Source organism: Lotus japonicus, chromosome 5, assembly GCF_012489685.1.
Source record: "Lotus japonicus ecotype B-129 chromosome 5, LjGifu_v1.2".
In the NCBI taxonomy this organism is placed as follows: Eukaryota; Viridiplantae; Streptophyta; class Magnoliopsida; order Fabales; family Fabaceae; genus Lotus; species Lotus japonicus.
This window is the reverse complement of record NC_080045.1, coordinates 32,971,165-32,982,471: the sequence shown is the minus strand read 5'-3', so window position 1 is coordinate 32,982,471 and position 11,307 is coordinate 32,971,165. Positions and strand designations below refer to the sequence as shown.

The 11,307-nt window shown below is 35.6% G+C and overlaps 1 protein-coding gene across 1 annotated transcript; it reads right to left on the bottom strand.

Moving 5' to 3' along the window:
- Positions 1-2,407: 2,407 nt before the first annotated feature.
- LOC130719457 (uncharacterized) lies at positions 2,408-9,288 on the bottom strand. Its single transcript, XM_057570083.1, has 4 exons — positions 9,100-9,288; positions 8,570-8,626; positions 7,742-7,952; positions 2,408-7,414 (listed from the first exon to the last, which is right to left on the bottom strand). Exons 1-4 carry the CDS (start codon positions 9,286-9,288, stop codon positions 2,682-2,684), a joined length of 5,190 nt encoding a protein of 1,729 aa, XP_057426066.1. The 3' UTR covers positions 2,408-2,681.
- Positions 9,289-11,307: the final 2,019 nt, after the last annotated feature.

Genomic DNA, 11,307 nt, shown 5'->3' with positions numbered 1-11,307 from the left:
ATTTAAAAAAAATGAAAATAGCATTTATTTCATAATGTATTTAATGTCTTTTATGATTTTAAATAAGGAAATTAATATAATTAAGTGGTTTATATAAGAAATTGAATGAAATAAATAATTAATTTCAAAAATATTTTCGTTAAATAAATAGTCAATGCATTAAAATTTATTTAATTATTTTGAATTTCCTTATTAAAAAAAACGAAAATAGCATTTATTTTATTAAAACATTTAATGTCTTTTATGATGTTAAATTAGGAAATTAATATAATTAAGTAGTTTATATAAGAAATTGAAGGAAATAAAAAATTAATTTCAAAAATATTTTCTTAAATAAATAGTCAATGCATTAAAATTTATTTAATTATTTTAAATTTCCTTATTAAAAAAAAACTAAACTAGCATTTATTTCATAAAGCATTTAATGTCTTTTATGATTTTAAATAAAGAAATTAATATAATTAAGTGGTTTGTATAAGAGAATTGAAGGAAATAAATAATTAATTTTGAAAATATTTGTCTTAAATAAATAGTCAATGCATTAAAATTTATTTAATTATTTTAAATTTCCGTATTTAAAGAAACTGAAAATAGCATTTATTCCATAAGCATTTAATGTTTTTAATGATTTTAAATAAGGAAATTAATATAATTATATTGTTTATATAAGGTAATTGAAGAAAATAAATAGTTAATTTCGAAAATATTTTCCTTAAATAAATAGTCAATGCACTAAAATTTACTTAATTATTTTAAATTTCCTTGTTTAAAAAATACGAAAATAGCATTTATTCCATAAGACATTTAATGTCTTTTATGATTTTAAATAAGGAAATTAATATAATTAAGTGGTTTATATAAGGAAATTGAAGGAAATAAATAATTAATTTCGAAAATATTTTTCCTTATATTAAACTTGGCTACCGAATTTAAAAAGTAATTAATTTTTTTTTACCTTTTCTTATCATTTTAAAATTTGAAATTATTTTAAAACCAAGGAAAATGAGATTCTCGTAATTAATTATTTAAACATTTTTTTTTTCATCTTAAAAATGGAACTTATTTCAAAAGGGAATTTTTTTTAAATCATATAAAGCAATAATTTGACATGAATGATATTGATATTAAACTAACTTAAATAGGCTATTAAAAACAATTTTTATTTTTAAAAATGTATGGTAAAAAGTGTTTTTGGTATTTGACTAAAGTTCTTTTTTATATATAATCTTGTTTGGATCTTGACCGTAAAAGGATGACAAAGAAAAGAAGCACCATTGGGCATATATGGGTATCTTATTATTATAAATCGCCGGTGAATGCAAAATTGTCAAATATATCAAGCTTGATTCGGCCCACAAGACAAAGTGATGAAGTCAAGGAAAAAATTGTACGTGTAAAACAAAGGAAAAACAAAGTAAATCATGAGAACAATTCCAGAATGAAAAAAATAACAATTAATCTTGAATTTTATTTGATAAATAAAGTAAATCATGAGAACAATCCTCTCATGTAGATTGAGAAAAACAAAACCATGAAAAGATACCCAAGACAAAACAACAACTGATTAAAATTTGGAATGAATAACAACTAACTAAATATTTCCATACATCACCTTAACTTCAATAATTTTATTTGCTATTCTTTCAAACCTAAAACAAACTATGTCACCGCCTCTAATTTCCATTAATTTGCAGAACATTCACGGGATCAATAATAATAATATACCCTTGATACATATCCGTGAAATTGTTATTTTCAGCGTCTATAGGACTAATGACACCATAATCCTGTAAAAAAATTATTGAAAGGGAATGAGGAGAATAGCATATTAGGGGTTAGTAAAACATGAATTTTGAAGGAATGAGATTAGATTTCTATAGCACACACCAAAGACATGAAAAATTGATTTCAGATGGGAAAAAGTACATACCTTGTATAATCATGAAGAACCACAAAATGAGATCTTGAAGCCATGTAGAAAGGCTCAAAAGATACAAAACGCAGGAGATTATTGAAGAAGCAGTGTAAGTTAAGGAGAAATCCAAATAATAGAGAGATGAATGAAGAATAAGAGTCTTCTATAGGCTTTTAAATAGAGAGGAGTGTAGGTTAAGGAGAAGGGTGTATATTAAGAGGAAAGGAGGAATGATTGCCATGTAGGATTTTTAATGAAATTAGCCAATCATGAGATGTCACGTATGCGATGATTGGACCTAGAAAAACCTCTGAATGTATATATTATGGATTCATTTTCTTAATGTGTTGGTAACCCTTTATTTTTTTTTTTATTGTAAAGGCACAATGGCAAACAACAAATTAGAAGAAAACTAAAGGCTAAGTTAAATTAATTTTATGTAAATATACTTAGCTGTAAATATGAAAATTTCTACTAGAAAAGTTTCCCAAATGGAATTGTGGAAACCCACTTTCATACGTGAGATTCCAAGACAAAGACCATAAGCTGCTGTCAAGTCAGATAAAAGTAAAGGAAAGCAAAGATATCATTGTCATAGACATGTACTTGAGTAACTCAATTACAAAAGACTAACAAGTCATAGACTCATAATTCGATCGTTAAATGATCACAAACCACTGACAAGGGAAATCAAAAGCAAATAAAACAAGCAAACTCAAAACATAGATTAGAGTAACAAGTAAAGCTTAAGATCTATTCAGTAGACTTATTCAGATGGGAATGCAGAACTTAGGAACTCCTCATCCTCACATGAAATCTGCAGATTCTTGGACTCCATCAGAAATTCAATTTCTTCTTCCTCAAATTTCAGCACAAAACCCAACTTGATGAGCTCACAGAGTTCAGGAATGTGTTCAAGATTCTCGCGCAGAACACCCTCGGATACTGCTTCAGAGAAATAAGTAGCATATTTCAGTGAATTCCCAGAAAGCCCATTCATCTTGTGGGTGAAAAACTTGGAGCCTTGCCTTTCCCAGCGCACCATTCTGTTCGCTTTCTTGGTAATCACGTCACCTGAAGATAGTGACAAACTATAGCTCAAAGTGATTGGTTCCAATGTCTCAAGGAAACTCAGGTTTAAAAGACCTTTAACAGCTTCATGTCTCTTTTCTGGTTCCATTTGTAGGCTAGAGCAAGCAAGAAAACCAAGAATAAGTGTAACAAGTCCCTTCACATTGAAAATAGTATTTGGATTAACCTGCTGGAGCTCAACCACATTCAGAAATGATGATTCTTCTTTCTGCAGAGATTCATAGATATTTCGAACACCGATTTTTCTGTAAATATCAAACAATTTAGACCTCAATGATGGCGCCAGGTTCTGTTGAGGATACCAAGCGAAAACCGTTTCATCCTCAAAAATCTTCTTCAGGTGAAGGTTATCAGGAATAAAAACATCCTCTTTATCCAATAAAAATATTTCATTGTTGCCTGATGCTGCAGGAAGTTTCTTCAAGCTTTCAGAAAGCTTCTTCTCTGGATGTAAGCTCAAATGCTTCAAGATAAACATCCAGAACATTGTACACTTGTCAAATGGCAACTGTTCCACAGAACTCTCCCAATCATTCCAAAGGGCAACATAATCGTCAAGTGAGGGCTTGTTCCTGACTTCAATGGCAAAGGAGAAGAAAGGAAGAATCTTCTTATCATATATGCCTTCAAGAACATGAAACTTGGAACCAAAAAGATTATCCGGGTCATGTATGATGCATTCTTCAGAATTTACCCACTTTCCCCCTTTGATTCCATCTGGAATCCACACATTTTTGGCCGCTTTATCCTCAGGTTTCCAGCTCTGTTGGTTCAAGTACAGATATATCTTTACAATGGTTTCATAATCAGAGAGAAAGTCCAGGTGACTAGCAACCAGGTTGCATCCTTTCTCTACTTCAACAATAACTCCTATTTCATTGAGTTCTTTGCTGTAAGATGCAATTTTAGGTCCATAAAAATTCTCATCAATGAAAGGACCGTCACTGGGCTTCAGGTACAAATCCCATTTAGAATTAAACAGCAAACACTTATGAGGAGGATGATAACCAGCATGAGTCTTTAACCAATTTCTGGACAATCTTTTTGTGAGATCATCTTCAACGACAAGCTTCTTCTCTTGCATTAGAAGTCGGATGCACTCCAGAAAAGAAAATACGCTTTCAGGAGTAATGGTGGAGGGGTCTGAGGGGAATTTCAGATATTTAGGCACAAATTGCAGACCACCTTTCAATTCAGTAACAACACCAAAACTCTTCAGCTCTTCCTTGTACTCATGTATTCCCATACCATAGCAATTGTCACTGTCATTAATGAAAGGGAGAAGAGTTATTGAAGAGATAGATTTCCACTCTGGACCATATAAAATGCACTGTCTTGGGTCCCTATAATCACCAAGCCTTGTCTGCAACCACTTCTGCTGTCGTATAATGAGTGAGAAATCAGAAGGAAATTTGTATTCAGTTGCCTTCAGCTTCTTGCAACAAGAGAGAAATGACTTGACATGCTGTGGGTTAAATAAATTTTTCGAAACCCTTTGTTTGAAAAGAGGAGCAAACTTATCAATAGCATCTTCAAAATCAACAACCACCCCTATTTGCTTCAATTCATGTTTGTAAGTGAAAATCTTCTCACCATAGAACTTATGATCAATCACAGGAACATCATCAAACACCTCAAAGATGCAGCCCCACACAGGGTCATACCAGAAACATTCACTTGGTTTTTTATAACCCAGGTTGGTCTTCAAGCAATTTGTTCCCTTCAGTGAATTCAAGAGTTTACTAGGAGTATGCAAGGACCTGACGCATTGCATTATCAGGAGTACAGCATTAGCTGACAAATGAACCAGATTTGAAGGAGATCTTAAATGATCAACTACAACTTGGTAATTTCCAGTGAAGCCAGCTATCACACCCAACAACTTGAGTTCCTCTCTGAAATCAAATATTTCATCACCAAAATAAGACTGGTCAATGAAAGGGATATCACTAATTTGTGATGCCACTTCCCATTCTGAATCATACAATACAGATCCCACAGGAGACCTGAGACCATGAGAAGTCTTCAGCCAACTTCCCTCTCTTACACTGTTGACAAATTTGTTTAGAGGCAGAAATTTTTTCCTGAGATACTGAATGAACTTGAGCATTAAAACAACATGGCTCTTGCTTAAAGTGAAAGTAGCTGCACGAGTCATTAGTTCCTTTCCAATGAATTCACATGCTTCGTCGTAACTGAACATTACCCCAACAGTTTTCAACTCCTCGTCATAACCTTTTAATCTTTCCCCGTAGAAGCTCTCATCGATCAGAGGAAGGTCAACAAGAACGGAACCACTTTGAAGAAGCTGTCCCAACGATGAGCGAATTAAGAATGACTTGGAAGGAGGCCTGCATCCATTGGCTGTAACTCTAAGCCAGCTCCCGTCTTTTATACATTTCAAGAACCTTTGTGGCAGCTGCACTCCTCTAGACTTCAGGTTTCGAATCCAATCCAAAAGCAAAAAGGCGTTATCTTTCGTTAGCGGTGTCTCTACGGCAGAGAATCCAGCATTAGGAGGAGAAATGTAGGGTATGTCAGAAGCATCAGCATGCTTTTTGAGGAATTCAATCAATTTCTCAGGACCTGTATATTGACCTGCATAATGAGAAGAACGCAAGTACTCCTTTCCCAGCTCAACATAGTTTTCACTTCTCCATGGATTAGTGACAATCAAGTCTGCCCATTTGCTCACATTTGCAGGTACAAGAACCCCATTCCTGCATTCAGTCACAGATCCATAGTTGTCCACAAGGGGCATTGAACCACATAGAGCATCGACCTCCCGACTTGATAAGTAACGTTTATTGAATGAGTGATACAAGAAATGAGCATATGCAATGGCGCGCTTGCTGTTATTTTTAATAGAATTGCAAAGGCCATTTGCAAAAGTGTACAGTCTCAAAGTCTTAACATGAACTTGATTTTCTAGCAAATCCAACAAAGTCCTCTTCTGGGAAAATTGCAAGATAGCATCCTGTGTGCTTTCTGGCACAAAAAACTTGTTGGATGAACATGCGAATTCCTTGTTCCAATCAATCAGCCACGAGCAAGGACATGACTCACTTGAATCTGCTAGGAGTACTTGCTTTGAACACTGTGTGCAATCATAAAAACTGAAATGGGACAGACTACCATCAGGACGAACATATTTAATCAAAGGAACTCCCACCATCTTGGAGTCCTTAAACATTGTTAACCAGTTTTCAGTAACAAACAACAGAAGCTCCAGATAAACCTCTTCAGACACGCCATCTACAAGATTAGAGCTCTGGATGCACTTTGCATACCAATCAACATTGACTGGTTTCACCTCTAAAAAATTGAGTATGCGGTCATACACGCTTCTGTCAAATGCAGAACTCAAGATTTTCCTCCCATCATGAGAAGACAGGTCAAGCAAGTATACTTGTTCCGATCGAGCCTTACTCAAAATATTCCAGAATTCAGGCAGTAACCTGCCAACTTCGCGAGGCTTGTAGAAGTGCTTCTGCTTCGTGTATGTCTCAATAGGAACAATAGCTTCTTCAAGAAGTTTTGCTTTTATTTGGTCTCTGACATGGTTTAACTTCTCATATGGAGAACTCTCAATAGGAAGGAATCTGAACATCTGAGTCAAACTGGAAATGGGAGCTTCATCTGAACCTATTACAAGTGTTTTAAATGCATCCATAAAAGCCGTTGGAATGCATTCAAGTATACCTTGGTTCCACTTATCATCCATGAGAATTGTTTCGCGTGACGAAGCAAGGACAAAATCTGCTTGAATTATGAAAGGGAAATTAGTGGCCATCTCTGTAGGAAGAAAGGCATACACTCCTGGTGAGCTCAATCCCCTGTGAAGCCTCTCCTGATTCGGGAAGGCTAGCGTTATAACCCATTCCTCCACACCCGTTCTCCTTTCCACTACATTTTCCACCCTCACAGGAAACTTTTGCTTCCACATGTAGTAGCTGCATTCCTTTCCAGAATTAGAACTTTCCTCCGCGGAAAGATGAAGCGTGTAAGACTCAGCATTCATATTCTTCCTCGTCACGAAGTTAATCTCACTTGAAATAGAGACAGCAGCAACCGTATTCAGTTTAGGATTCTTATTGTGTTCCCTGACAGAGAGTTGTCTGATTTTGGAAAGGAATAATAGAACTTCTGGATGAATGCTGGAGAGTTGCTGCTTCACAGCTTTGACTTTATCCGACTTCAGAGGCAACACGATGGTCGTGGTTGGAAGGGAATCTTTGCCATATATCTGTCTTATGTCTTGAAGTGCTGGCTTCTCCTCAACCCATTCAGGAACTACATAACCAAGACTGCAATGTGGACAAGGCTTCTCATTGAACCTTATCTGATATCCATTGCTAAATATGTAAGGCTGAGCAGTAACCAAAAATACACTCTTGAAACCAATTCCTGCAATTCAACCACATAAAAGGTTCCATCAACATTTACATTCATCTCATTTAGAGTCACATTTGACATTTGCTAAAGCATTGTTAAATTAGTTAAATTAGTCTTTGTTTCTTTTCTTTGGTATAAGAGCTCAATATAGTCTCTCTACTAGATGAAAGATCTTGACATCGAACTGATTCAACCAAGATATGTGAATATTTGTATAATCCATCTAAAGGTGTTTGAAATAATTTAATCTTAATAGAAATCAAGAACTATTAACAACAGTCCTTCTTGAAATTAAAGTTCAGAACATTTTTGTAGTCACATCTAAATGACAGAGTGTACCTTTCTCACCTATGTAACCACTGCTCCTACTTTCTTTCTTCGTGGACCGTCCAACACTGCAAACAGATTCGATGTTTCTTGGAGAGAAACCCTTCTCATTGTTAAAAATCAACAATGTGGCAGGAGCACCACTATCTGTAATGTCCTCCGAAGTTATTATGAATTCAAGGGCTGGACTCACTCCCTCAGGGTACTGGTTATCTTCAGCATTCTGTGGAAGTTGACAATATATATTTAGGATAGTGAATCAACAACTACCAACAAATATAATTGGATAATAAGATTGCTACATCATATATATTATAGACAGAGAGAATCAAACGATTCAAACCTTTATCCTGCTACTGAAACAACAAACATACTCAGCTTTTAACTATCAGGCACAAAAATGTGTTCCCTTACAAGGACTGGATCCTTGTGACATCATGATGTGAGCTTAAAAAATGTTTTTATCATGTGAAAACTTGGTTACTGTTTAGAGAATTTTACCCAAAGCTGAAATTATTTGGTTATGGTAGTAATATTTTATCCAAATAATTTGTTCTATTTGAGCATTGATCACTTATAGTAGGATAAGCGCTTAATCATACTTTTTTTCCAAAATGCTTGACCATCTACTCTCAACTTAATCAAGCATTGCATAAAAAACAAAAGGTAAAGAAAAACAAAAAACAGAATTGTCTAAATATTTCTAAAGCAACATTTACACACCAAAAAACAAAACAAAAATTGTTGGCATGCATCATTACAAAATCAAAACAGGATAACACCCACACACACATATATATATATGAAAAAGTTAAAAGAAATATGGTAAGAAGTGCTTACCTGAATAAGTTCCATGAGGAAATGCACATCTTTAGCATAAAGTTCAGCAGAGAGATTCTTGATGTAACGCCCCGATTTCCCGGACGTCACGAAAAACCAAAAATCATGATTTTCACAAAGAATTTTCGCCGTCCATTTATTAATCTTCATTAAATGACAAAGATCCAATTATTACGAAAGTTCTCAGCGTTAAATATAAATCAAATAAACAAACGTGCGAGTAAGGAAAACGAACGATTGATATAAATCCAATAACTGAAATAATGTACGGTGGCCACACCCATGTGTGTAAACAAAACCACCCTAGTAATCTGACAAAATTGTTTACATTTGAAAATCAACTACAAGTACTTCAAAGTAAAATAAAAGCTCCAAAAATAAAACAGCGCTCTCAACCCAATCAAGGCATCTTCTCTGGCCCACATGTTGGAAGGCTCCGGCGTCTCCTCTCCTGGCTTCGGAAGCTCAACTTTCATGTCCAGGTTCCACTGCCTCAATGCCTCCAAGCTCCACCCAAACCCTAATGGTACGGGATCCATGAGTCCCTGATTCAGCTCTTGCTCGGGTGGTGCAATGGGGGTCACCGGCTCCTCCTTCGGCACCAAAAGTCCCTCTGTCGGATTCCGGTACTCGGAAGTCACTGAAGGCTCGCTCCCCTCGCCTGACTCGTAGCCTGGCCCCTCACTAGGGTCCGACTCCGAACCGCTGAGAAAATCCATCCCTAAGGGGAGTCCAAAACGGAAGGGTGCGTGAGGAAACCGAATCTTCCCTCTGATAGGCTGAGTCTCAACAATCTGCCCAGCTTGGTCTCTTTTGAAGATGGTCGCGCCGCCGACGTACACGTTCTTCTCCTGGCGGTAGTCGACACCCTAGGCCGTGTCCTCATCAAAACTATGGAGATAAATCTCCCAGTCCTGATCCACTAGCTCCTTCCGGATCACCATCTGTTGGCGTTAAGCGCCCAAACAACAAATAGCAAATAGAGAGGGTCAACTTCTGACTCTCAAATATCTCTAGTCTCTAGCATGTTATAGACAATATAATATCATCATTAATCAACAGAACATAACTAAAAGGTTAATCACATAGCCTAAGTTTCAGTTAGTCTATGCGTCCTCACTTTTCACACAACCACCTTTCACCTTGGATCCAACACCATTCGTCCAGCAGACGAACAACACCATGAGCAAAGCTCACAACATCATGGCGTTCCTTGGAACGACCACAGCACACCATGGGTCAGACACCCACAAGTCATAACATCACGGTTCAAACCGCATTCACCCTCGCGTGCAAGTTATCCGTTTTGTCTCTAACGGAACCACTGTTCTCATGGTTCATAGTCCTAACCAGACCTATGTTCCACTAATCATAATTTACTTGCATGCGAGTAAACATCTTAAAATCCTAGTCTCATGTTACTACTTCAAGTAAATAGACAGGCATTTTATCTCATGTTATTGAAATTAAATAACATCATGCATAATTTCACTTAGCAAATAAGGCATACTTGAACTAGCATACATCAACTAACTAGTTCTATAGCATACTAAGAATTTATCATATTAACTTAGTAATAAATCATACATCATATCATCACTTAGCATAATATTGAATACTAATACTAAGCATGTTATCAACCACACTCGCATACAACTTCACATGCAGGAAAGCAGTAAGACTTCTCTAGACGGAAGTGCCCTCACCTTGGCTACGCTTTCCACGCGAGATCGAGTACGTTCGATCTAACCTTTCCGTGCGCGAACCTGCACGGACCAACAAACTAGGGTTAGAATTTGAAGGAAAAAGGAGCATCATTTCCCCCCTTCAAATATTCGAACCCCATCCCCTAAAACCAAACAATATTTCATCTTCTTCTTGTAAACAAGAAGAAAAAATACTTGAGTTCACTACTTCCCGAAGGAAGCAGAGCTTAGTTACTATAGGAATTATTTCCTATAGAGGTCAAGAAGAACTCTGGAGAGGGAGAGATAGAGACTCACAAAAATTTGGAGGGCTCTGAGTTGTGATTTCCCATCACCTGAGACTCCTATTTATAGTGGAGGATGTGGAGGTAAAAATACGATAAAACCCTTAATTTTAGCCCAAGCCCAAGGGCAAAAATATAATTTTAATTAATTTTTATTCAAATTAATTACTTTTCCACTAAGCAAGTAACAAACTCCCCTAAATTCCCTCTAACAACCTTGGCCGTCCCCCCCTTCTAGTTTGTTAGGATATTTGTTTTTTTTTTATTTATTATTAAAACACTAAACGCATGGAAATAATTTTCAAATTTGAAAAACCAAACCATTATCCTAACAAAGTTTCGGCCACTCCCTAGAAGAAAATATATCTTCAATTTTTTTTTTTCTTTTCTTATTTCCAAAATAACATTAAATCCAATTAAAAAAAATTATTTAAATAAAAACTCCAAAACACTTTATATTTACTTAACAAATAAATAAGTAAATCTCCTCCTCCAATATAATAGATATAAGTCTCGAAAATTCCCTTTTATGCATATTCTATGCACTACTCGAATTTCATGCATGTGCATGCATGCATATCGACTACTCGCGCCTTACGTAATAATTAATTACGTAATAAATTACTATACAGCCGATATAGTAACAATTTATCAGTAATTTCTCCTTACCGAATAAAACATCGTACTTTATATTATTCTTCAATAATACAAAACATAAATAAATCACCGGGTCTTACACTTGACAGCC

Excerpts from the sequence above, each read along its gene's own strand:
- LOC130719457 (XM_057570083.1), bottom strand. The coding sequence starts at position 9,288 with ATGGATTTTCTCAGCGGTTCGGAGTCGGACCCTAGTGAGGGGCCAGGC. Across the intron at positions 7,953-8,569 it reads TCCTCATGGAACTTATTCAG|AATGCTGAAGATAACCAGTA; the intron begins GTAAGCACTTCT and ends CAACTTCCACAG. Across the intron at positions 7,415-7,741 it reads TGGTTACATAGGTGAGAAAG|GAATTGGTTTCAAGAGTGTA; the intron begins GTACACTCTGTC and ends GTTGAATTGCAG.